A 25,841-nucleotide genomic window follows, 5' to 3' on the forward strand; every position below is an offset into this window, starting at 1 on the left:
CCGAGCCGTGCCGGGCCGGGCAGGGCAGGGCAGGGCCGGGCAGGGCAGGGCAGGGCAGGGCAGGGCAGGCAGGGCGGCCGCACGGGATGCGCTGCCCGGCGGGGCGGCGGCGGCGGCGGCGGCGGGGGCGGGCTGCGCCGGGAGCGGCCCCCGATGGGATGTAGCGGGCGGCTGCTGGGACCCGTCGGGGGGCGCCGCGCCTCGCTGCTCCTCACCATGATCCTCTTCTTCACCTACTTCTTCTACTGCCTGCCCGGGCCCTGCGAACCGCTGCCCCCCGCCCTGCTGCTGCCGCCGCCCGCCGCTCTCCCCGACGGAGCGGCCCCGGGGGCGGCGGGGCCCGGGGCTCCGGGGGCGGCGGGCGGCGGCAGCCGGCGGTTCCCGCAGGCCATCATCGTGGGCGTCAAGAAGGGCGGGACGCGGGCGCTGCTGGAGTTCCTGCGGGTGCACCCCGGGGTGCGCGCCGTGGGCGCCGAGCCGCACTTCTTCGACAGGTGCTACGAGAAGGGGCTGCGCTGGTACAGGTAACGGCCCCCCCCCCCCCCTTCCCCCGAGCCTCGGGAACGGGGGGGTGCGGAGCTGGCCCCCCTGTTCCCCCCCCCCCCCCCCCCCCCCCCCCCTCGGGCAGGTGGCGGAGAGCTGGGCAGCGGGTGCTTGGCTTTTTTTGGTGACCCCCCCCGTTTGCGGTCGTGGCCCTGCCGCTTTATTCGCAGCCGTCCCGTGGCTTTCACCCCGCCGACTTCCTCCTTTAGGGAGTTTTTTGGTTTTTTCTTAAATCTCAGTTTCTAAAACTAAAGGGAGCCAGGAGCTCCGCTCGCGGGACCTGGCTTGATCCCGGCGGATTTTGGCATTGAAACCTCGAACTGGCGCGGGGAGGGGAAGGGTAAAAGAGTATCGCTTGAATTCCCCGGGCTGCTTGTGTCAAAGGGCAGAGCTGTATTGATTCAAGGGAGTTGTTTAGTTTTGAGGGTTTCAATGGAATTGAGCTCTTCGGGCGATAAAGCATCGGAAGAGCGGCTACCGTGCATGTGTTGTCCATTAAACTCCCCTATCGTGGCCAACTCCAAAGTGGCCGGCCAAACCTCGTCGGAGCGCTAAGCCCCTTGAAGCCAGCGAAAGAATCTGGTCCGTTATTTTGAAGACAGTCCAAGAGTACAGATTTATAAAAGCGCTGCGGTGTTCTCGCGAAACATCTGAAAACAATAAAAGGAGTAGCTCTCCCTGTCCTTCCTGCTCCTCTACCGGGCTCCCTCCAAACCCCGCAGGGATACTCCTTCTTACGTGTGCTTAATGGTTCGTTATGTTTTGGGGAAGGATGCAGCTTAGCAATGCTCGCCAAAATAATAACCTGTGAAAAATAAGCACGCTTAATGCGAAGCGTAATTTTAGTGGTAATTTTACCTGCAGAGTTTCGGCTCTGTAAGACCACATCTGGACTGTAAAGTTATTGACTTAACACACCTTCAAACGCAGTAAGTAGCACACTTATTTTTATGACTGTATTAATATTGCCGTGATTTATTAGCTCATTTCTCAGTTCCATATGTATCTGCGGCGCGCTAGGAACAATAATGATGATAACTAATTTTGGGGGGGTGAGGATTACAAGATAGATCTTGCTTGGCAGGATGGGAGTTTAATGACCGCAAGCACGTAATTAAAGTGCGGAAGATCGAACGCTTTCATATCGTTTGCTGTAGTCCGGTGAGGCATTTGCAGGATGGACCGTGGCAAGAGAAGAATAAATAAAACTCACTTTGGGATTGCTGCGTAGGGAGTTTTCAGTGCTCTGAGTGCTCGCAGGGAGCCCGGCCTGGAAGCAGCTAGATGATATAAGATGATTCTCTATATGGCTATGGTAAATTTGGAGAAACAGAGCAGGGAACATTTTTGGTGCAGCCAAACGCAATGCAGGGAAGCGTACCGTGTGCTGGGAAGAAGTTGCATCCTTTCTAGTCGGGGGAAAAATTATTAGATGTTTTGGTTTAGCTCTGCACAGAGCACGTGTGTTTTCAATCATATGCACAACAATTTTTCAGAGTTTCCTCTTTTCCTTGCCTCTCCTGTTTTGTCTTCTTACAAGATCCTGCTATACTGAGGGTTTTTTTTCCCCTTGAAAGCCAGACAGAGCTAAATGTTTAAAGCTGGGGTGTGTTTGGGTGGAGGAAAATAGAAGTTGGACAGAAGTTCAGGTTTTTCCAATGATTATCTCAAAGTGGTGTAAACATTTTTAAAATATTTGAATGTGCTAGGAAACCAAAATTACACCAACTGCTTCTCATGCCAAGATATTTGGCCTGAAGGCACCTGTAGGTCGTTGCTTGTCTTAAGTCAATGTAAGGAGAAAAAAGGGAGAAGAAGGAAAAAACAACAACAACAACAACTTAGAAATATTGTCACAGAATTTTCTTTCTTCATAGTTTAATCCCATAGGGATTTTGCTTCTGTGGAATGAGTATCTTCTTGTGGGTGCCGAGTAGTTTACATTATAATGTAAGTCACTGACTGAAACCATTTGTTCTTACTGGAGCGTTTTATTTTATTTAAATTTGAAATAGCTCAAAACCCTCCCTTTTTTTTTTTTTTTTTTTAAAGTAGTTCATTTTGCTGGTATGACGAAAATACTCGGTAAAAGCAGCAAGCATCTCATCTGAAATTCCTTGAGTTACTATCGGTTTAGCTAATTATAAGAAGATTAAACACCTTCTCTAGCCTGCAACATAAATTACCTAATGGATAATCCAAGCATGAAGTGAAATTTTATCCTGAAGCAAAACAGTGTTTTAACTTTTTTGGCACTCGGTGCTGCTTGGGGTAAACCCAAATAAAAAGAGAACGGGAGGGATATCCGTGGGCGTGCTCCTCTCCTGTGCAGCGGCGCTGGGAGCGCGAGCGTCCTGCCGGGGAAGCTGGAGTGGTGCTGTGCCCCTCGCCGCTGGCTGGCTGCCCCTCCGCTTTGTGGCAACGTGGGCAAAGGCAAAAGTAAGAACCGAACCTGAGACGTTTCCTGGTGGTATTTCAAAATTCATCACAAGCATGTGGAGCGGTGCTCGGTGTGATGGCACGGGGCTGATCCTGCCCTTGCTTGCGTGGATATAGAAAAGTTGTGCTTGCAGCGGGCTGAGCGGCTGCAGGCTGCCACAGCCATAAGCCAAGTGGTGCTTGTGGAGGCTGGGGTCGGAGCTGGGGGCATTTTCTCATTGTGGTGCCCGTGTCAGGGCACAGCTGGGAACCTCCCACTGCCTTCCCAGTTACCAGAACCAGCCTCATTTCCCACTCAGCCGCCCGATGCGGCTGTGCCCGCAACCAGCGTCCGTCTGTCCCGCACCTAACTCAGCGCAGCCCCTGCGGTTCTGGTGCTGCTGGGAAAAGGACGTGAGGAAGGGGGGACGAGAGCAGGCATGGGGCATGAAGGCGGTGCAGGGAATGGTCTTTGCGGATGTGGTTTTGCATGAAAGGAAGTTTGGGGGAATGCACGTTGCGAGCACTCGCTCTGCTGTCGCTCATACAAAGTTCCCTTGTCTCCGTCCACTGAATCTTTGCAGTGGTAGCAGCTCCATCAGGCAGCTTTGCTCTGTCTTGTACTTCCTTGTACGATTTATGATCTGAGTCCTCTCTTCCCCGTCTCCTCTTCCTGTTTTTACCCAATATCTAAAGAAAGCGCCTCACAGCCGGAGGGTTGGGCCAGGGCTCCCGGTGGCCATTTGCATCGCCGAGCCCAGCGTGCCGCACGAAAGCGGCTGTTGGCGTTGTGCTCCGCAAAGCTGCGCTCTGCGTGATGGTGCGTGCTGGATTTCACAGGAATTGCAATCCCTTCCTCATTTTCTTCCACATTGGGGCAGACGTAATAAATCTACCCAGTGTGGGTTTGCTGGTAACAGTTGGCAAATGCCTCCATGTGAGCGTTAAGGCTCGAGCTCCGCAGCGGCGGCACGCAGCTGGGTGGGCATGGCCAGCACTGCCGAGCAGCCCGGCGCTGCGCTCCTCTGCGGCCGGCTGCAACGATTCCTCCTCGGTTTGCCTTTTGACGGGCTGCAGCGCATGCAGGTCTGCATGCTGGGGGCTGCGGGGGGAGGAACCCTTCATGTGGTTTGTCACGCTCGCGCTGTGCTTCTGTGCATGCATCGAGCAGCCGGTGGATGCCGGGCTGCGCGGAGGGCGTCCCAGATTGGGAGCATGTGTGTGCGCCTGGCCGAGGTGGACGGGGAGCAAAAGCTGCCGCATGCGATGTTTTCCCCCTTCGAGCCCATTCATGGAAGCTAATAACGTTCTTGAAAGGCGTCCAGGATTTCTTGAGCCAGACTTTGTTATCTCCGGACCTTGCAGCCCTGGAGCCTTTGAGCGGCAGGGAAGGGACGCGGCTCCGGCGCTGCTCTTTTGACTTTTGCTGTGAGTGTTATTGGCAGCTGAAAAGTAGAGCTAAGTAGATGCCTTGAGGGGGTTTTGTGTGTGTTGTGATTGTACAGACAGATCAAGACACTCTATAGCACAAGCTGTTGAATAAAACCCGGGCGTGGGGGCTACTCGGGAGTCACCAGGCTGCGTTTTGGCACGAAGCTCGGATCCCCTTCCAGGCAGAGCTTTTCACAGGCGCGTTTAAGAAACACATAGGTGGCAAGAGACAAAGGGATCTTGCGAGGAGTCAGATGGCGATGCACTGAGAGCTGCTCCGGGACATTATCTTTATTCATTGACACCGGCTAATCTGCTCTCCTAATGGACTCGCGTTTCAGCACTCTGCGCCTCAAAGTGGCCCTTGTTTTTCCTTCGTGCGTTTGCAGAAACTCAGTCCTGGAGCGCGCTTCTTGGGTTTGCTACTCTGATTTTGTGATCTCTCATTTCTTTTTTCGGTTTTCGTTGCAAAACAGGGCCTTTTCGTATCCGCTTCCTCTGTCCTCACCCCCATGTTTAAAAGATTAAGAGCAATCCTAAAATAAAAAGAAAAAAAAATGCAGGAAAGCTGAGGAAAAGCTGCAATTTTCTAGCTACGAAGAAGATATTTTAGTGCTTTATTTGATGCAAGATAGTTCAGATTTGTCGTTAGATGGAGAAAAACATGTCCACGTGTACGGGGCTCTGTGTCCCTGCCGTAATGCTGGCTGTTGAGGCAATGCTTCAGCCCCAGCTCTGCGCCGAGAGGAGGGAGCAGGCGCTGTGCTAGCAGCAGGATGGGTCGGCCCCGCCACCGCGTGCCCCGTCCCACCGCTGCCTGGTCGCAGCAGCGCGTCGCATGCACTGCGTGATACGTGCAGACTTAGGTCTGCCGCAAAGTGCTTTCACGTGGGATTAAAAATAGCTTTTACTGCCACGATGAGGAATTAACATTTGAAAACGTTTAAAGCGCTCGTAGGCAGCCACCACTGAGGGCAGCGGGGCTGGGCTGGGCTCCTGCTGCCTCGGGAGCTTCTCCTGGCCCACCGCGCGCTGGGCAAGGAGCAGCAGGGACCCCTGGCTACCAGCTCCAGGCTGCCGCTGGCCACCAGCCCCGGGCTCTGCTCCCACCCGCATCCTGCTGGAGCCGGTGTGGTGCTGCTCGCTGGTGCGGGCAGGTCTGAGCATCGGGGTTTGATGCTGCGAGGCTCAGCTCGGGCTGGCTGCTCCGTGCTGCGGAGAGAGCGCCAGGCGCAAGCGACTGAAGCTGCGTGTTGGTCTTGGCCCCGGGTTTTCTGATAGACGCTGTGACTCGTGGAGTGTAACGAGTCGCGGTCTTCCCGACTGAGGAATTCTTTCTCTGGTGCTGTCTCTTTTAAGTAAATGGTGGTTTTATATACATGCTGTGCACTGGAGTGTGTAGAAGTAACCCGAGTTTCTAAAAGATTTCAAGTATGCCAGCGTTGCTGTCCCAGGCTGCTTGAATAAATAGATAGGGCTGGGCACCTAGAAATCCTGGAACTGTTTTAAAAAATGAATATTGTATGAATCAGTGTCTTTGAAAAACACTTCCTCGGTCACGGCCTTTTCCTTGGGTTCCCCAGTTACTCTTTTGTAACCTCGGGGGCTGGAAATTTAAGCACGTAAACGTGGACATTTTTTATTACCCCCTTGTAACTCCAGAGAGCTTTTGAAGCTGAATGGAAGAAATATTCATGGGCAGCAGTGGAAGCGGATGGGTTTTTAGGAGTGCAACTGCCGAAGGGCTGGAAAAGCATTTGTGGCAATGTGAGGGGCTTGGGGTGCTAATGTGGGGCTTTGGCGGCCTTGGCCGTGCTCCAGATGAGACCGGGGGGCTGCAGGGGCAGCCTGTGCAAGCACCCCTTGCGGGGGGCTGCTGTGCTTCCTACCCACCCTGATTGGGACAGGCAGGGTCCCCAGGCCCCCATCTGTATTGCAAATTGTCCCCTGTTTTGGCCACCTTGCACGGAACCCTGTGGCAGCGGCGTGCCCTGCAGCGTGCATCGCGTTGTGCCGACACCCAGCGAAGCCTCGCTCAGCACCACGGGGGTTTCTTCTTAAGAGCATTCTGTTTTTTTTTTTTTCTTCCAGATTATTTTTAGATGTGGATTGTGACAGAAGGTGGAAAAGGCCAGGGGGTTTAGGGTGCTTTTATGCAAGGAGAGACTATTACTTAGGGGTGTTCAAAGCTTTTTACCAAACAGTAATTACCGTCCCTGGAGACGGAAGCGGGCAGCTCGCATCCAGTCGAGGAGGGAGTTACAATAGTTAATTGGCAAATATGCTTAAAAGCTTCTTCCTGACCTTTTAAAAAACTTTTCACTGAAACGGGCTCCGGTAGAGATTGAAAACCTGACTAATGAAAGGCCAGGTTTAATACCAGGACTTAGCTCTAAATGGCTTTTCAAAGGGCTTTGGAAATCCGCCTGCTTACAGAGCTGCTCGGCGGCAGCCCGATGCTCCCGTTTCTTTCCTGCAGGGCCGTGCTCTGCCCCGGAGTGAGAGCCGACAGCGGGGACAACGCTCTGCTCCCTGCCCGGGGGTGGCCGAAGGGCTGAGCCCCACGGTGGGCTCGGGTTCCTGCAGGCATCCAGCCTCGCGGCGAGAAGCCGGCTGCGGGGTGCCCGGGGTGCTCGCAGCCCTTGCAGCTCCTCCGCCACCAGCGCCTGTGCCCGGGGGCGCGGCGAGGGGCTGGCGGTGCTGCGGGAGCCCCTGCTCTCCTCCCACCGCATTTTTCTGGCACGTTTGTTTATAAATGTATCGAGTGAGGAGAAAAGGGATATTGTGAACAGCTTTCTGCAGGGCTTTGAAAATCGTGGTGGCTGCACGCGAGAAATACACGGCAGCTGTCTGCAGCTGGGCTCAGAGGAGGAGGCCTGATCCTGCACCGCTCCGTTACTGGGGCTCTGCCCAAGCTCACGGGCATCACGCCTCTGGCCTCCCAGTGTGTGGGGCACTGCCCGTGCTGTGCAGGCAGGGACTGGTTTTGCAGCTGGGGTCCCCAACGCACTCTCTGGTCTCGCAGTGTGGCTGCCCAGGACTCAGCACGCTCTCGGTTGCTCACATTTCGCGTGCTCACGTTTTGTGGGGATGGTCCTTGGCGAAAAATTCACAGCAGCTAATTCAATTTGGCCTCCTGCTCCCTCCGGGTGGGGACAGCTCGCAGATCACAGGAGTCTAAGCGTCTTCAAAATTATTCATGCATCTCTTAAGTGAGTCACTCTTGATCTGAAGAGTCATTTGAAATGCAAATGGTGAATATTGCAGTCAATCAGACCACTCTGCTGTCATTGGGGCACGGAGGCAGCGTGTCCAGCTAACCCAGCCTGAACGTGCAAGCGATCCCCGTGTACGGGTTGTAAATGCCTGACCCCGTGGACTGCTGCTGTTTGCGGACCAGAGCGATGACTGTGTGCAGGAAGCCCTGGCTTTGCCACCTGCCAGGTGCTGGAGAGCCAGAGACCAAAAAGAGCATCTATCCCTGCCCCAGCGCGCGCTGCTCGCCTGGCAGCCGGGGTTGCCACGAATCGCCCAGCACGGCAGCGCACGAAGCGCTCTGACCAACGCTGCTCACGTCTGAAATGTGGAGCAAAATGTTTGAAATCTGCATCTCCTAACCAGTTGCACTGAACTCCTGCAGCTGGGCTCCTCTCGGAGTGATTTTGCACAAAATGTCACGGCCCGGCATGGACACGGCTCCGCGTTCCAGCCAGCAGCCCCGTGGCGGCTGGGGGCGGCACGGGAGATCTCAGTGTCAGAAGGAGCTGCGGATTTTAACACAGCAAATTGATTACAGGCAGGAGTGAATTACATTAATACATCCACTTGTCACCGAGGTCTTATTAGTAATCTCCGCTCATTAGTCTGGAGAGAATAAGGATGCGACCTTGTTAAGCATCCTTGCTGCTGGAAGGGCTGGCCACTTTGCTATTGATTTATTGCTCGGTCCCTAAGCAGCGCGAACAGCTCTGTCTTTTCATGCACACCTACGTGCACCCGTGGCTGCATAGGGGGCATTTGGGCAGTTGTGTTGGAGAATTTGTGATCTCGTGCCCGGCCACCACGCGCCTCTTGGGCCGGCCCAGCTGTGAGCTAGCAGCCGCTGTCAACAGGCACCGCGCTGTGCAGGAGAGGGAGCGGGCGCTGAGTGATGGGAACGCACAGGGAACGTGCTGGGTCCTGTCCCCAGGGGCCACATCTCGGCTCTGCCTCCTGCCGGGGTGCAGCGGTGCCAGAGCCATGCTGCCGGAGCCCTCCTGCACCTCCCTGCTGCTCCAGAGCCCACGGCATCCCAGAGCCTGGTCCTGGGGGCTGAGCTGCATGCGCCCGGCCGAGGGCAGGATCTGCTGCTGCTGCTGCTGGTAAAATTAAGCCCACAGAGCAAAAGCCATGGCACGGCAAGGTGGTGACCAGCTGGGGCCCAGGGGGCAGAGTCCCCTTTCTCTGCTGTAAATGAGGGCGGTGGTGCCAGGAGCCTTTTTGTTGCTCCTGCCTCTCTGTACCCACAGGTCAGGACACTGAAATATATCTGCCGTGTGTCTGGTCCAATGTGAGAGTTACATATTTTTACATAGCTCCTTGGATGCTATTTGGCCATGTGCAGCCAGGTTTTGGGCCGGACCCCAAAGCAGCAAGAGCAGCTCCAGCATCTCTCCTAACGCTGGAGCACTTTTCCAGCTGCTGGCGGTGCCCTGAAGGTTTCCCTTGCTTTTCCCTCTGGATGCTTTGCTCTGTGTGCCGTGCCACTGTTACCAACCTTGCTTGTGCCATTCAGCTCTCCCATAGCCCCGAGTGGCAGCGTACCCTGCTGGCACCCTGACGGGGAAAAACATCAATAACAGTGAAGCTGAAAGAAATCCTCCAATTACTGGGAGCACTTGGGGCTGCCGTGGCTGCTGAAGGGGCTTCCTTCACTGTGCATTGATCAGGGCTCATCAGCACATCCCTCACTGCTGGCACTTGTCGATAGCTGCCGAGGTCCCCGGCCGGCGCAGCCGGGTGCCGTGCGGTGCTGCCAGCGCCATCCCTCCGAGTGACAGCTCCACGGGGGCTCCGTGCGATTGGCACCAGCCGGGGAGGGATGATTATTCTTCAACAAGAGCATCGGCCGCTTCCTCCGGCTGCCTTTATACTGCAGAAAGTCATGTTCCTAAGCCACGCAAGCCATGAGGAAAAATTTCAAAGGGTCGCTGCCAAGTGCTTTGGGCTCAGAGTTTAGGTTTTGTTGAGGGAAGGGATCGTTTGTCTCCATGAAAAGCCTGTTTTGGGGGCCGGAAGGGGGTTGAACGTCCCCCGCGGTGTCAGAGACCCAGTGTGACAACCTGCATCCGCTCAGCTGTCGCCGGGATGTGGAGCTACTGCTGGTGCTGGCCCTTCCCAAAGGGGCCGCCGGGCAGGGTCTGGGCTGCTCCCAGCGGGAGAAGGGAGGGGGGCGTCCCCAGGGCCTGATCCTGCTGCAGGGAGGGTGAGTGGTGCTGCCAGGGCAGCATTCTGCATCATGGTGAGGGAGGGAAGGGCCTGGCTGGGAGCATCCCAGCGCCTGGTCCGGGCAAGGCAGGACCCAGCTGGTGCCACGACGCCGAGGTGCCGTTGCTGGAGAGGGGCTGATTGCTTCTCATCCCCGGGCATGAAACGCAGCCTGGTTCTTGCCCGGGCTGTCGGAGACCCCAGGGGCATCCCTGGCCCCAGGCACCCTGGCAGTGGGATGCCGGAGATGGCGGCTGGCTCCTTGCACCAGCGGGTCCCCGAGCGCTGCCGCCTGATTTCCTGGCGCGGAGCTGGGCGCCGTGGAGCCCGGCCGCCTCGTCCTCGCCTGCAGCGCTCTCGGTTTGAGCCGCTCTTGTTCCGTGGGTCACAAGGGACTGCCTTGTTCAGTTCTGGTCTTGTGTATGTTCCAAATTAATATTCCTCCACTTCAGAGTGTATTGGGAAGTGTGCAAGGGCAGGACAGACCAGGGCTCTCTCTAAGGTCTCTATCGCGTAAAAGGTTTGTAGAACTTGAACTACAGAGTGTGAAACTTGAACAAGTGATTAATAGCATAAAGCAGTTTAGCATAAAACACTCTGTTAGGGCAAGATCTCTTCTAAGCCTGTTTCTAGGCAAACGTTAATTAAAATGAAAGGAGCTTAAGGCTGACTTTATGTGCTAGTCACATCAAGGGCTGGCTTTAGACCATCTGAAAACAGCCCTCAAAGCTTTGCTTCAACTGAAGTTGGAGGTAAGCTCATGACAGAAAGGAGAAGTACCATTAAAGCCATAGCTCCTGGAGTCATAGGGTGGGGGAGAGCCTCAGTTCTTGCCTGAAGCGAGTGTGTCCCGAAGGTGAGAAACCCGAGGGCTCAGAAACCAGAAGAAAGCTGTAAAGGACCGTAGCCTGTACGTATGTGCAAACTTGTGTTTGAAGACAATCCCATAAATCTTGGAACATGAGCTGTGATTGAGCTGAAGGTGCTTAGCGTTCTTCTCACCTACAGCAGCACCTCTGCAGTTATTTCATGCAGTTACGAAGCCATCCGGAGACGGCTTACAAGCCTAAGATGAGCGCCAGCGACCAGTGGCTCCACCATGCTTTGTGCCTCTCCGCGGAGCAGGAGCGAGCAGTTCGGAGCAGCGCAGTGCCGGATGGTGGTGTAAGGTCCTGAACAGGCCTCGCAGAGGCACACGGCTTCTGCAACTCCTCCTCGTCTCCGGGGTTTGAGGAGGATGCTGGACGCAGAAGGGGGAGGCTGCCAGGGCAGGGGCTGGGTGCTGTGGCCGTGGGCCCTGCACCGACTGAGCCGCCTCGTCCCCGAAGGCTGTTCGCAAAAGGCACCGCACGTGCTGCACATTAGTTCCCCAAGTCACCGTGCAGGACATAGAGGAACAACTTTAAAGAACAAGTAAAACTGTTGCCACTTCAAAACTAGTCTCAGAATTGATGCCAGGACTCCAACAGACCGATGCTCCTTTATTCTCCTTTTAATTAATTCCTTTGCCTCCAGTGAATTTCCATCTTTTATTTCTGCTGCAATCAAAGGGCTGCGAGCAGCAAGGCTCACATTAGGAACAGACTGATCCAACCTTTTTTTAATCTTCCCGTATCAGTTACTTGTCTCTTTCTTGCGCTGCCACGATGCATCTGAAGCACATATGCCAGGAGATGACTTGCTGAAGGAGAGATGGGGCACGCAAAGCCCCGTAGCTGCAGTTTGCTCCCAGCGGGTCTCCTTTGCTGGCAGTTTTTGTATGGCAGCAAGGAGTGAGAGGCCAGATAAGCTTGCTCGGATACACAAATGAGCAATTACGTGGTCACCTGAGAAGTGCCTGATGATTTATGGTGTTATTAAAAGGTGATGGTAAGAGTAGAAAAGATGTGTAACATCTGCATTGAAACCCCCAGCTCTGACCCTCGCACCCCAGATACCAACATATTAAATATCCAAACAGGCATTCGAGCCTGCAGATCGCTCTGACAGAGATCCCTGCACATCTGGTAACACTTGGCCTGATACCCAAGCCCCTGGACAGTGTGTGAGCAAACGTAATTCACTCCTTGCCCTGCCGTGGGCTCGAAGAGCACTGTTCCTGCTGGAGGGGCGGCCTTCGGGGAAGCCTCGTGAAGGAGGAATGTGCAGGCACTGCCGGCGTGGCGGTGGCATCCCATGAAGCCGAAGAAGTGCTTGGCTGCAGGATGAGAGGCCTGGCGCAGGTGGCAGGAGAGCTGGGGCTGGCGTGCGGGTGTCTGTCAGCAAGCGAGGCCTGGTCTCAGCCGGCAGCTCCATCTCCTTGCTGGGCAGGGAGCAGTGGTGGCTGCAGCTCCAAAACAGCCCCTGTGGCTCGTGGGTCTGAGCAGACGTCCCTGAGCACGCTGTGGGGACTCCTCTTGCCCTCCAAAGACCGTAGTATCCAGGGCCGCGATGGGCTTGGGCAGCAGGATCCTGCGTTGCTGGCGCTGCCCTGCGGTGCCACAGGCCTCCTTGTCCCTTTCCATCTGTTGTTTGCACTTCTGGCTTCTGATCCCCCAGGACACGTCTTCTGCTCGTTACAGGGAAGAAATCATGGCTGGAAGTGAGAGGTCCGAAGGGTGGGCTGGTCAGAGAAAATGTTCTGTGGGGCTACACCTAGCAGGGGCGGCCTGGGCACGCTATTGCATGTGTTAGTGTGCTGCAGGGCCTGCACGTAGGGTGGTTGGGCAGCAGGGCGGTGCGTGTCCGTGCTTTGGCATAAGCAGGCGGTGATGTCCCCAAGGAGAATGGCACAGGAACCTTCATGGGCTCTGCTTCTCTACACCTGCTGCCAGACCTGGTGCTGCGGCCTTCGGGGGCCTGCTGCTGCTTGGCACAAGTGGGGTTTCCAACTCAAAACTCCATCTCAGTCTGCCAAGGCTGCCTTGTTTTTGTGCAAACATTGATTTTCGGGTACGAGTGGGAGAAATGTGCTGGTGGAAGTGGCTGTGATGGGCACGTTCACTTGTTAGGAGCCCGCGCTGTGTGCGGAACGCACAGCCTGTGCTTTGTGCTGCGCTGACAGCGAGCAGGATGGAGGATGCACATGTTTTCAGAGCACAGGGGAGAGCTGGCAGTTGTGGGGATAAAAGCAGCATATGTCTGATTGAATAAATGGAGAAATGCAGGCCAGATGGCTGGAAATGCTAGGAACTGTTTAATAATTTCTAAACTCTTTGCTCTCTAGAGCAAGATTATGGGCACTTGCAGTCTTTTCCTCTCTGCTCAATTTGCCTCCTGTGCTGGCTGCATTACTCTTGGCTTCACGTAGAACATTTAATATTGTTTGTGACCTTCACAAATTTATGGAATTATTATCTGGGGTATAACCTCTGAGCATCTTTCAGGGAGCAGCCAGTGATTTGTGAGGGTGTCTCCTCCGTGCCTGGGAGGTGGAGCTTTGGAAATGCCTCGTGGCTCCCCGATCCCACGTACGTTAACGGGTCCAAAACCAGCTCAGCAGTGCCTGGGGGGCGTCCTGCATCCAATTCACGCCGACCTGGCTGGGTTGAAGTCAGGCTCTGGAGCGGCAGCCCCAAACACCAAAGTCGCAGGAGCTGTGCCCTGGGACAAGCAGGCGCTGTTCCAGCTGCCGCACGGGAGCAGAGCTGGCTCTGGTACTCGCTGCCTCTCCTCTGGCTCCTACCAAACGCGTGACCCGACAGAGGAGCTTGGCTCAAACCGATCACATTGCAGCCGTCGTCTTTCCTGGGAGAGGGTTGGAAACTGTCTCTAACCAGGTGCCATCTCCCTGGCACTGGCTGAACCACGCGTTACGTGGGGAAAGGGAGGAGGGGGGATGCGTTTGGAGGGCTTTGGAGATGAAGGTGCTCACAGTGCTCCTGGGGATGGGTCCTCGGGACCCACTGAGTCACTTTCCTACTAGCAGGGGGATGAAGTAATGCAGGAGGTGGATGTGGGGGGATGTGCAGGGACAGGAACCTGCCTCCTGGTCCCTGCTGTGAGGTTAGCCACTGGCTGGCTCCCTGGGTTTCCAAGTAGATCCTGAGGTGCCAAAATGAGATGGAAAATGCTGGCCGAGCAGTATTGCTGGCAGGACCAGGAGAGGAGACGTTGCAGCATGGAGTGGTGGTGGTGGAGCTACAGGCAGTGTATAAGTACGGGTGGCGGAGCCCTGCGCTGTGCCCTGCGCAGCAGCCCAGGCGTGCCGTTGGTGCTGAGCACAGAAAGGGACCCGGCTTGTCCCCACACGCGTGCCACCGCAGGTGTGTTTCCCTATGGTGCCGGTCTCCAGGTGAGAGGTGCTGGGGTGAGGCAGGAGCTGCAGGTTCAGTCCGGGTCGCTGTACGGTTTGCCTTGTTGTGGTCAAAAGCCCCATTTTCTCCAAAGCAGGATTTTGCTTTTATTTATTTATTTATTTATTTTTAACAAATTAAGAAAGCAAAGAACTTCTAAGGAAAACCTTGAATTTAGTGTTTCAAAACCAGGAAGTTTTTGAGCAGAAAACTGACATTTGTGTTTCAGGGGAACGCTGATCTTTTTACTGCCTCAGTACCTTGTAATCGTCTGCAGAGTTTCTCCGTGGCCACTTGTAAAAGCAGTCGTATTTTTGCTAAAACACTTGTTACTTTGGGCCTGTGGAACTGGTGCAGAGCCCCAGCTTGTCTGCGCAGGGCCAGATCCAGCCCCTGGAAGAGGGGTGTGCTCCTCCCGCTGCAGAGGGGAGAAACTGGGATCGGGGCTGATGGCGATTTAAAAAATAATAAGTCCTAGTGTTCCATGAGATGAAGAGCATGATAGGAGCAGAAACTGCAATTCTAATAAGGTGGAAACCTGAAGTATTCCAAAAATAATGCAGGTTGCAGTTCTTGAAGGAACTTTCCTTGCGCAATTTGAGGGAGAAAAAAAAAATCATATAAACTGTGTTTCAAGGAAAATGAAATGCAAAGAAGAAAAAAAAAAATTTGAGTTAATTCTTTTTTTTTTCTTTTTTTTTTTTTTTTTCAAGCACAGCTCCATTCAACATTTTAAAAGTCAAGGGATTTAGGGATCTGGAGAGAGCATCAATGTTTTTTGGTAACAAGTACAAACTGTAGTGGGTTGTAAGACTTCAGAAGCTGTTTCTGATTAGTATCTTTTCTTTTGACAACTTCTTTTCTTTTCAGAAGGAAAAAAAAAAGAAAGGAGAGGGGTTTTGTAACACAGTTGGGTTAGAGATGGGGGAAAATCTGTTTAAAATATGCAGGAACCTGAAAGAAAATCTTGAGTGAATAATAAGTTTAACTGACCTTAAAATATCCCATTGCCATGAGGGATTTGAGAGTAACACTTCAAATGGATTTTTGATGAGGCTCTCTAGGCTGTGGGGAATTGAACGTTTTACCCAACACGTTTCTGAGCTAAATTTTCGTGATAACTAAGAGAAACTATTCTGAAATGCCTAAAGAAGTTTTTGTCTTGTTTTGTGTTGCTTTGTGGTGTGTTTTTTGTTTTGTTTTGTTTTGTTTGTTCTGTTTTTCCTTTAAAGCTACCGACAGAACAAGGAAAATCAATTCACAGTAAGGCGACTTTTCCGAACTGCTTTTTCCCCGGGCTCAGTTTCATGCTGGAGCAGGATGTGTCCCGGCGGCGGGTGCTGTACTGGGTGCATCCTGCTCAGCTCTCAGCCCGGCTTCGCCTCTGAGCCAGGAGCTGCGGGGCTGCAGCTCCGTGCCCAAGGTGCTCTGTCCGGGTCTATCTGTCCGTCCGTCCATCCGAGGACAAAGCAGGGGATGGAAACCTGGAGCTGAGCGGCTGCAAACGGGTCTGTCTCGGGGCTGAGCACTGTCTGTCCGTCTCTCCCTGCAGGCCTTGGCGCTGCGTGTCCTGGGGCTCTGCATGCCCGGCGCTGGGATGCGGGATCGACCCGCATCGGGTTTGTCTGCGTGCTCCGTCCCCGTGCTGCAAGTCCCAGATTGTGCCCGTCCCACGGTGCTGCTGCCACCAGAGCCCAGCACCATCCAAATTGCCCACTGCGAGCCTGCTCTGCCCGGCCCTGAGCCGGGAGGGGCCTCTGGCGCATGAGGATAAATTATTGTCTTTGTCGATAATTATTATCACTGCTGATAAATTGAGGTGTGACAACTGCAGGCTCTGAGCGAAGAGCTGAGCACTTGTGGAGCACCCCGTAGCGCCCGTGCCCCTCCAGCCCTGTCCTGGGGAGATGCCTTATTTACGGGCAGCTCGGATATTGCAAAAAACAAATAACAAAAAAAAAAAAACACCAAAAAACCAGGGAGGTCAATGTGTGCTGTGTGCTGGCCTTTGGGAAGGTTTTCAAACTTAGAAATAAAAGTCAGCCCCTCGCTTCCTGGAAGCACGTAAAAGTTGATGGCTGGAAGCAGGCCAAGTGAAATGAAATACGCGTTATTGTCCCCGCACCAGTGGAAAAGGCTGGGCAGGATTTGCTCCTCTCCTCTATGGGGGCCAAATGAATAGCAGCTTTCTGCTGCTGACAGCTCGCTGCGCTTCAGCCCTCGCTGCTCCGCTGGCCACCGGCTTCTGAAGGCTTAAGACTGTCTTGAGTACACATGATGGCACATAATAACTCGGGAGCAAATAATGTGGCCTTTGAATTCCTGTGCCGCTGGAGGTTCCCTCTTCCCAAAGCTTTGTGGGCTGTGAAGAAATGCCCTTTCTTTGCTGCTGCTCCTCTGCCCAGGGGTGAGGGCCGGGCGAGTCCATCCTGCTCGCACGTGTTGTCCCCGCTGATGGAGATGGTGTTGTGCCCTGCTGCCAGCTCTGCTCCTGCCCAGGGCTGGTCCCGCAGGGCTGGGCAGAGCTGCGGTGCCCCTGGGGACCGTGACAGCACGAGGACGTGGGGCTGGGCGTGCTGGGATCCTCGCCCGTGCCTTGTGCATGGGATGAGGCCAGCAAAGCGCTTTCCTGGTGGGATTTTCCTGACGGGGCCGTGCTGGAGCTGCCTTTCCCCGAGCCAAGGGCAGCTGTCAGGGTCATGGCTGCTGCTTGGCCGCAGCTTTTCCTGGGAATGTGTAAAATTCCTAGTTTTGATCCTTCTCCATCAAATCAGATTGGAATGGGCCGGTGGGCATTCCCCCCAGACGCGGCCGGGGGAAGACCAGCAGACAGGCGGGCGGATAGGCAGACAGACCGTGTGATTGCTTAAGCCACATTTCCTTAGGAAGCCAGGCTAAAAATAATAAAGATCCAGTCCTTTCCCACAAACAGCTCCAGTTGCCACAAACTGATGCTTTTCCAGTGCCGAAATGCTTTGTGAGAGAATTCCCAGTTGTTCCCGGGGAAGGGAGGACGTGGGGAGGGCCGAGAGCCTGGCTCCACTGCTGGGGTCTGGTGGAGCCCCCAGGCCCCATTGCTGGGCTGGTTTGGGATGGCTGGGGACCTGCAAATAGCCCGGCTGGGAGGGCAGGGGTTTCCTGCACTGGGGACCAGCAGGACCCCCCCAGTGCCAGGCGAGAGGGACGGATGCAGCCCGGGGGCCACCCGAGCCACCCCTGTGGGCTCAGCTGCCTTTCTGAGGCTTCTCCGTGGAGGGAGCGGTTGTTGGCACACGTGGGACGGGCTGCAGGTGGGCGAGAAAAGTCCCGTGGATGCAGGGAAGAGGCTCAACAGCTTGCGAGGGAGGGGAGCCCTTGGGCAGCCCCTCGGGGCTGGTTCCCCCTTCCTTTCGGTGGGTGCTGCAGGTGGGTGATGCGGGATGCCCCTCGGCCCCGGCACGGCCCCGCACGGCACTGCTGCGCTCGGGGCGAAGCTCGCCTGCGCTCCTTGCCAGGAAACGGGGCTTTTTCTGATAGTGAAAAAAAAAAAAAAAAAAAGAGCTAAATTTGTTTCCCATCTTCCCCGAGGCTGTATTACAAATTTGACACAGATGGGGATTTTTGTTTTTTTTTTTTTCATTTTTGTGGAAAATTGGATACGTTTTCCATCCCAACAAGAGCTTTTCTGTGGCAGCATGACAACGTTCTGCCCGAGAGCAGCACCAGGCAGCCCGGATGGGATTGTTTGTCGCTGACAGAGGCGGGGAGGGGACACGAGCCCCACGAGCCCTGAGCTGTTGCGAACCCTCGCACAGGTAGCGCGGGCTCTGCAGGGCGCAGGGTCTGCCTGGGTGCAGGGTCAGGGACTGTTATGGGGTGAGGGCTTAACTCAAAGCTTCCCTTGTTGAACCCACAGCCAGGGCCAGAGGCTCCGACCCGCAGCACCGATGCCCTTCTCACAAACGGGGAGGATGCAGCAGCCACGCCGTCGCCTGCTCGAGGTGTCGGGGGCATCACTGGGGAGACGCCTGGGGGGGGCACCGCCGCGTCTCCGTGCACCCCCTGCCTGTGCGCAGCTGCGGCATTGCTGCCTCCCCCCATGGGCGAGCAGCCCCGGTTCCCCGCACCGCAGCCGCTCGCGGGGCTGCTCCCACACCTGCTCCGTGCCCCGCCGAGAGCCGGAGCCGCAGCTGGTGCTGCTCATCTGCCAGCTACCGAACCCAGCCTGGCGGTGGGCACGGCAGGCACCCGCGGAGATGTGCGTAACCCAGGTAATTGCACCGATGTGGTGCCCTTCCTCCCTTGGGCCGAGTCCTACAGCTCGGGCTCCGGTGTGGGCTGTGGAAGCTGCTGGCAGCAGCACCCGGCCGTTGTGGTCTCCTGGCTTCCTGCCCCGTCCTGCTGCCCGTCGCCGCCGGGGACGGGGGTGCAGTGGCAGATGGGTTTGGGGCACGCGGTCCCTTGTGCGCGGGGATGCTGGCCAGCAAGCTGGGGATGCAGAGGGCCGGGGGACGTGGAAGCACAGGGCAAAGCGAGGCACCGGCTCAGCTTCTGCTTCAAAACCCAACGCGGCGCTCCGTGGTGTTCTCAGGAAGGCCGGGGCGGCTGCCTGCCGGAGATCACCTTCCTGGGGGGATTTGGGTGCTCAGGTACCGGCGATCTCCGTGAGCGTTAGGTTCCCAAATACCTTTGTGGATCTGGCCAAAAGAGCTTAAAGCTGTCGCGGGAAACTTTCCCGATGGATCCCAAAGGCTTCGCCGCAGACCTCAGGCCTGGCTGCGGTCCAGGAGCGAGGACTGATTTATGTTTTCGTAGGTAGAAATGAGACAGTTCTGGATGCGTTTCAGAGCGGCTGGCGGTTAGCTTGAACCTGCAGCTTCGAACAGGACCAGCGCTTGTTCAGCAGCGGGAAGCCGAGCCGGGAGAGCATTTCTGCAGAAGTCTCCGTGAAGTGGAACCGGTGGAGTTGCCACGTGCAAAACTGGCACGCTGGTGGTGGGAGGGCATCGCTCCTACGGCAGCGGGCAGGCTCTCACCTCACTGGTAGCTTCTTTGACTTCTAACTCGTCACATCCCCCTGCTGCAGTTCTGGACTGGACGCTGAAGGTGCTGTGGGCAGTGTAATTGTACTAAAATCACATCAGTTAAAGCAATTGAATTTGCTCAGTTGAAAATACAGATGGTGTGAGCAGCTTTTACTGCTTATGGTTTACCTACTGGCGTAGGACCCAGGGTCCTCGGTCAGGGTGTGCAGGTTTAACACAGGGCCCGTAAGATCGTGCCTTGGGCTTCCAAGCCCTGGGGAAGCCCTGGACCAGCGCGGATGTGTTCTGAGACCCCGGTCCTGTGTCACGGAGAAGAGCTGCTGTCCGTGGCTGGGCGAGGAGCGAGATGGGCCCTCACTGCCGTGCTCCCTGGCCACGAGCCTCTGGGCACCCACCCGGGTTGTTTCCCCCTGGCTTTTTGTGCACGCAGCGGTTCCCAGCTGCAGGCCGGCCTGGCCTCCCTTAGGCATTAGGAGGGAACCTGCTGAAGAGGCAGGTCTTGTGTCTTTTTGTCTTTTTTTTTTTTTTTTTTTAACCCTGAACGAAGCTTCCAAGCAGCCTTCCCCACACCACCCACTGCGTTAAAAAATAAATAAAGCTGGCTCTGTCCCTTGGCCAAATCTGACAGCTTTTCCACACCAGATTAGCTAACCCGTCTCCGGAGCCTGCTCATGTTTCACGGAGCGGTTTCATCCTGAGGAGGAGAACGCCCGCTTGCGCCGGGCTCTGCACAGGGACCGGGGACACTGCCGCTGCGTCCCATGTGCGGGGCTGCACCTGCGGCCACCTGCACATTTCTTTTATCCTTATTTTCCCTGCCAATGCTTGCATTTCTGGGTAGTCCCAGGGCATGCTCCCCACCTGCAGTGGCTGGCGGTGAGGGCCCTGCGGGACGGGGGCTGCTCGTGGCTGGAGATGCTGTCCCCCCCACACCCCCTGTCCCCATCCGATGCTCGGCCGTGTCACAGTGAGGGTTGCATGTGCTGCAGGTGGCCCCACGCTGACCCAAAGCCGCCCAGAGAGGAGCTGATAGCATCTCGGGGAGACCTCGGTGAGGGTTGTTCTCCATCCCTTCTGCCCACAGCATTTTCCTCGTGCTGCCTTGGCCTGGCTGCGGTCCTGCACCGCTGCCCAGCCCTGGCCGTCGCTTCCCTGGGTGCTGTGGTCCGGAGGCTGCCTCGGGTGGGTGGATCTGTGCCATACCACGGCGGGCTGTGGCCGCTTAGTTACTCAGAAATGCATTCATTGCGCTCTACCGAGCATTGACTGGGTGATTGCAACAGAACCTGGTGGCCCTGGTGCAGAGCCTCCGCCCTCTGCTCGGGTTCAGAGTTCCCATTTCTATCCATGTAAAAGGAGAAATTAAGAATAAATAAACGCTGGGCTCAGTTATGTTCATGCCATGCTCCCCGTGCCCCCCCAGCCGTGCAGGAGGTGCAGGTGCACGGGGGAAGAGCACCCAGCACCCTTCCCAGCCCCAGCGGGGCGCAGAGCGCCGGATGGGGCGGCAGCGCCGGCCAGCCCCACGCTGAGATCAAATAAACACGAAGGCAGCGAAATTATTCATGGCTCGGGGGACTTGTCTTGATGCCTCGTCAGCATCTGCTGATCAAATCAAAGCATCTGTCGGTGCAGCGGCCGGCAGGAAGGTCTCGCTCTGGCAGACACGTGTGAATTCCTCCTTTCTTCCTCCCTCGCCTGCGCTCCCGCTGGTCCCGCACCTGCGGCGATGCCGGGGCCGCGGAGGGAGCCGTGGCGGCCGCACCCTGTGCTGCTGCGGGACGGGCACACCCAGCACATTTGAGGATTTTGCCCCTTTTTTGTCCCCCTATTGCAGCTGCTCAGTGAGGCTCGTGGGCGTGCAGTGCCCCAAGGCCCCGCAGGCAGAATTGCAAAATTATAGGGAAATCGGCGTGTTTTTTTTTTTGTCTTTCCCCTCCCAAGGGCAGCCGATGCTGCAGGGAGAGGTTAACCCATGAGCGGTGCCGTGGGAGGGATGCGCTCCCCTCTGTTTTTTCCCTGCGTGCCCGGGGCTGGCTCTTGGTGCACGCCTGCTTTCCTTTCACCTGCTTTGGCATCAGGATGCTGGGGAATTCCCGTTTATGTGGGAGCTGCCGGCCCTGTCCTGGGCTACCCGGCAAGAGCTGGGGTGCAAGCAGGACTCGGGTGGGAGACACGAACCGTGCAACTTTAAAGCTGAAAAACTGAGATTTTGTGGTCTTTTTATTTCCTTCTTGAAGCCAGGAAGGATCAGCCCATTGCTGCAAGAGGATACTTTAGTCAAAACTGATATGCGTGTTATTTTATTTGTAATTGTAAGCAAAGATTTTGTAAACTCTGGCTGTGCTTTGCCCACCTGGGGTGCGTGCCCCCCCCTGCGCTTCGTGCTGCCCTCCTGCTCTCCCCTGGGCGTCTCACGGTGGTGATGCACAGCCCCAAGCCTGGCAGCCCCGCCGAGTTTTAAGAGGAAATTTTCCTTATTTATTAGAGCGCCCAAGGACCCGGTTACCGGAGGCATAAGATTTGTCACCGGTGCCTCCGCTCAGTTTGCAGCGGAGCATAATTTTTGTTTCACTGCTCTCAGCCGGCCCGTCGGGTATCTTCAGCCGGTCGTAAAACATAAGATGCACGGCCAGGGGAGAGCGTATTTAAACGGCTGATTTCACTGAAAGGTGTAATAATCTGCTGGATTACTTGCTGGGGTAGCTGCAGGAAAATTTACTGCCTTAGAAAGAGATTACCAGCAGCCGCTGCAGGCAGCGGATTTCTTCCTTTTCTGCTATAAAGGGAAGGAAGCTTTTCATTGAATTCCTGCTGGTTGTGCCCGCGAGCGATGCTTCCCCTCCCGCAGTTACACCGGGTCAGCTCGCCGAACTCTGAAGGGAAGAAAACAACGTGGGCAATGCCTGATATTGCTGTTATCTCCTCTCTCGGGTGTTGGAGGGCAATTCCAGCCTGGCACAGCGAGGCACTGCCTGCTGGGAGCTGCGGGGACCCTGCAGGACCTGGGGCGCCTGGTGCTGAGCACCCTGGTGCTGTGCTGCTGGAACGAGCTCTGCGCTGATTGCGCCAGGGATAGCAAGCAGAGACCGAGGCCCCGATCTTCCCCTTCTGCGAGAGGGGAGAAAACCCGTTCCTGAGGGTCTGCACCTCCCCGTCCTTGCAGAAGGCAGAGCGAGAGCACCGTCCCGTGCCTGAGCTCAGCACCATTCGTGGGCTGAGTTTGCAAATCTCTTGTCGTGCCCCAAACTGTACGCTGCAGGATGGGGCTGTGGGGCGGTGGGGGCGTGTGGAGGGGTTGTTTTTGTTTTATTTCATTCCCCTGCAAGGGAGGAGGGCCGTGGCGGGCCCAGGCAGCTAACCCCTTTAATTGTGTGCAATGAAGGCTGACAGTGGCGAGGCTCGGCCTTTAAAAGGGGTACTGAACCTTTAATTCCTGAATAAATCATCTCCAGTCTGCTGCTCCTTCATCTGCAAGCTGTTTGAGCGCGGGTACGCATATTCACTGCTGGGCAGGGTCATTTGGAGATCAGAGCCCTCGGCTGACCCGGGTCACAGGCAAGACACCTGCCGCCGGCCGTCCCTGCGCCCCCGGGGCCGGGAATCAACGGGGCGCGGGGAGCCAGCCGCCGGGGAGGGCTCTAATTGCGGCGCTGCGGCCGCGCTCCGCTCCGGAGGGAGCCCGCAGCGTCCCCGGTCCCCGTGCAGGTGACCTGCCTGCCCGCTCTTTCTGGAGGTGGTTTTTTTTGGGGGGGGGGGGGGGGGGATTCCTGTTGCTATTCTGTTTTTCACCCGTTGTAACTGTAAAAGCGGGTCCAGCTGCCTTGGCACTGGTGGATGTTCAGTAGGCGTCTTTGCTCGCTGCACGTGAAGTGCCGCAGGGAACGGAGGAGCTTTTTCCTCCCGGTCTCTCTCTGGTCGTGGCACCCGCGGGCTGCAGGCGTCCCCGTGCTGCTGTGGCACTGCAGGGCCCTGCCCGGGGTGGCACTGCTGGATCCTCGTCCCCGTCCGGCCAGCTCTCAGTGCTTGTCTGGTGTACGTGCAGGAGCACGTGTGTGTGCAAGCAGCCGGCCTTGCGAGCAGGAGCGACTGTTTTGGGGCACCCCGTGCAGCACCCCCTGCCCACCCTGCGCTGAGCGGCTGCATCCAGCACTGCCACTCGGGGGCCAGAGCTGCGCTCGCATTGTCTCTGGTTTCTGCTCTCCATAATGGTATGCGTTGGGTGTATTCACCAGTAGCCCTCTTGGCCTTAATGACCCCGCTGGAATAACCACGGAAAGAAAACACCGTAATCGCTCAAAAACCTTCAGGGCCTCGAGCTGCCCATAATTGCAATTCCCAGCCATAAACATGAGCGTGGTCCCAGTGCAGATGAAGTGCGGTGGAGGGGAGCAGGCGTGCGTGCCGGGGGGGCTGTAGCTGCCCCATGGTGTTAGGGCGAACGTCCTTTTCCTCTTCTTATGGCCAGGATTTGAGACTTGGGGTGTGCAGAGGGCTGGATGGTTTTGTAGCCTGCAAAAGGGACATGATTTATTCTTTTGAATGGCTTCTGAAACGGCCCTGCTTCTTATCGGGGGCTAATAACCGGGTGTCGGGTGACTCGTAAAAGCAGCCACTTGATTAGAAATGCTAATGCTGCCTCAGGCTTCTCCCCTTTCCATCACTCCACATCCCCAAGAACAGGATGCTAAATAGGTCGGAAAGCCAAACACAACATTCCCCAGCTCCTGGCTCTTCCCTGAGCCCCTTCTGCTGCCCGGCCCGGGTGGCACCAGGCAGGGACCCATCGCTGAGGCTGGAGGAGCCGCGGGTCCTCTGCGTTAGCTCAGCACCTTCAGCCTGGTCCTGGGCCGCTGCGGGTGCTGGGGGCTGAACGGAGCAAACCTCTGGGTTGTTTCTTGTATCAATCTGTAATTAGGTGCAGAGGGCGGGGGGGGGGGGATGCAAAGGAGCATTAATAAATTATCTTCCTTGTTGTTAATTGACGTGTCTCGAGTCAGCCGATCGGTGAGCCGAGGGCTTGGCTCCCCTTCCAGGCGCATCCCGGGCTCGTTACTGCCCCCATTAGCATATTCAGGTTTCCCTGCTTAAAGCCAATTAGCTCATGGCCAGGCCCGATTGGGAAGCTGTGGCCTCATTTGCACATTTTTGAATCGGCGAAAGAATCAAAAATAATGGAGGCAGGCGGGGAAGGAAAGCGCCGCGGGGCTCTGCCCGCCGGTGGGGGCGATGACGGCCCCTCCGGCCCCTCCGAGGGGGCGATGACGGGGAAGGCGAGGGGAAGAGCGCAGTAATGAGGAGCAAACGCGGCCGCGGCCCTAATTTGCTCCCGGGCGGCTTGTCGGGGTGCGGAGGTTCAACAGATGCTTCGGGAGGAGGTGGTGGAGGGGACCAGGGCAGGGACAGGCGCTGCTTTGGGGACTTGGGGGTCCGGTGTGGCTGCCCCCATCCAACCCTGGCAGTCGTGGTCCTGCTGCAGCTCCGTGCCCGAGGACGTGCGGCTGGGTCTGTCCCTGCGATGTCCCAGCCCTTAACGTGTTCTCGCCCCGTTCTCCGGCAGAGGTGCCGCTATCCCGGCTGCCTTACGGAGCAGCCCAGTATCTGAGAGTATCGCTAACTGGTTCCAGTTTAACAACTTCATAGCCGCTGCTGCTGCCACCACAAAGGCCGCCTTGTCCCCGCCGGGTGAGATAAGCCTTCGGGGCGATTCATATGCAGATCCGGGTGGTAGGGGTGTCTGCGGGCAGAGGGTAAGTCTGGATAAATCTGTCCCGGCCCTCGCCCCTCTCCGGTTCCAAACTGTTTTACATTTGCACAAAAAGGTGCTGGCCCCAGTGAGCCCGTGGGGCAGGCCGTCACCCTGCTGTCCGGGGGGTGCCGTGTCCCCCGTGTCCCCGCGGCTCCGTGCCCCCTGCCTGCACCGGCCGGGGCTGGGGAAGGCGACCCTAATCTGCGCCCATCCTGCTGGTTTTGTCCTCGGCATCACCCCTCGCCTTCCCGGCTGAGCGCCCTGAAAGAGGCGCTGTCTGTGGCGCTGCAGAAAGCTCTCAACCATGTCCACCCCGGCAGAAATCCCCTCGCCTTTCACTTGCTTTTGTCGGTGGCTTTTTTTTTTTTTTTTTTTGTCAGTGCTCGTTTTTTTAATAATAATGGGGAGGTTTTGTTCCCCCTTTTCCCTTCCACGGGGTGGGTGATAATGCAGGACCTGCAAGGCCTGGTCCAGCTGCCCCCATCACCCACGTCCGTGGTTTTTCTGGGTTTCGGGGCCGTTGTTCACTCCTGGCACGGGCTGGGCCGTGCCGAGGATGCTGCCTGGCATCACCCGTGGGAGGCTGTCGGGCTGGAGCCTTCCTTATCAGCGAGCTTGTCCCGGGCAGGCGCATCCATTACTTTACACTCAGCCCGTTCCTGGGATGAGTTCTCCTCCGTCTCCGGCAAAACCATCCCGGAGCTGAGGAATCCTCAACCAATTAACCCTGGGAAGTTATGTCGGCCCGGGTTTTTGAAGTCTGCTCTGATTACCTGCCTGCTATGGCTGTTAATCTGTATTTCGTGCAGCTTTCTGCATTGCTATCAGGGCTGTGACTTACTGCACCTCGCTACCTCAGGAGAGGAGGTAATTAATCTAAGTGAGGGCCCCCGGGAGCACAGCCTTAACCCGCAGTTTCCCCCTGGCTATGAGAGC

At 56.3% G+C, this 25,841-nt stretch overlaps 1 protein-coding gene across 1 annotated transcript in view; it reads left to right on the forward strand.

Annotated features, from left to right (window-relative positions):
* The window catches only part of HS3ST6 (heparan sulfate-glucosamine 3-sulfotransferase 6), a 30,392-nt gene continuing 4,551 nt past the window's right edge, over positions 1–25,841 (forward strand). The window contains exon 1 of the mRNA XM_066977727.1: positions 1–524. Within this exon, the coding sequence (XP_066833828.1) occupies positions 154–524 (371 nt within the window). The 5' untranslated portion in view covers positions 1–153. The remainder of the gene's footprint in view (positions 525–25,841) is intronic.

The sequence above is a fragment of the Anser cygnoides genome, chromosome 15 (assembly GCF_040182565.1).
Source record: "Anser cygnoides isolate HZ-2024a breed goose chromosome 15, Taihu_goose_T2T_genome, whole genome shotgun sequence".
Classification (NCBI taxonomy): Eukaryota; Metazoa; Chordata; class Aves; order Anseriformes; family Anatidae; genus Anser; species Anser cygnoides.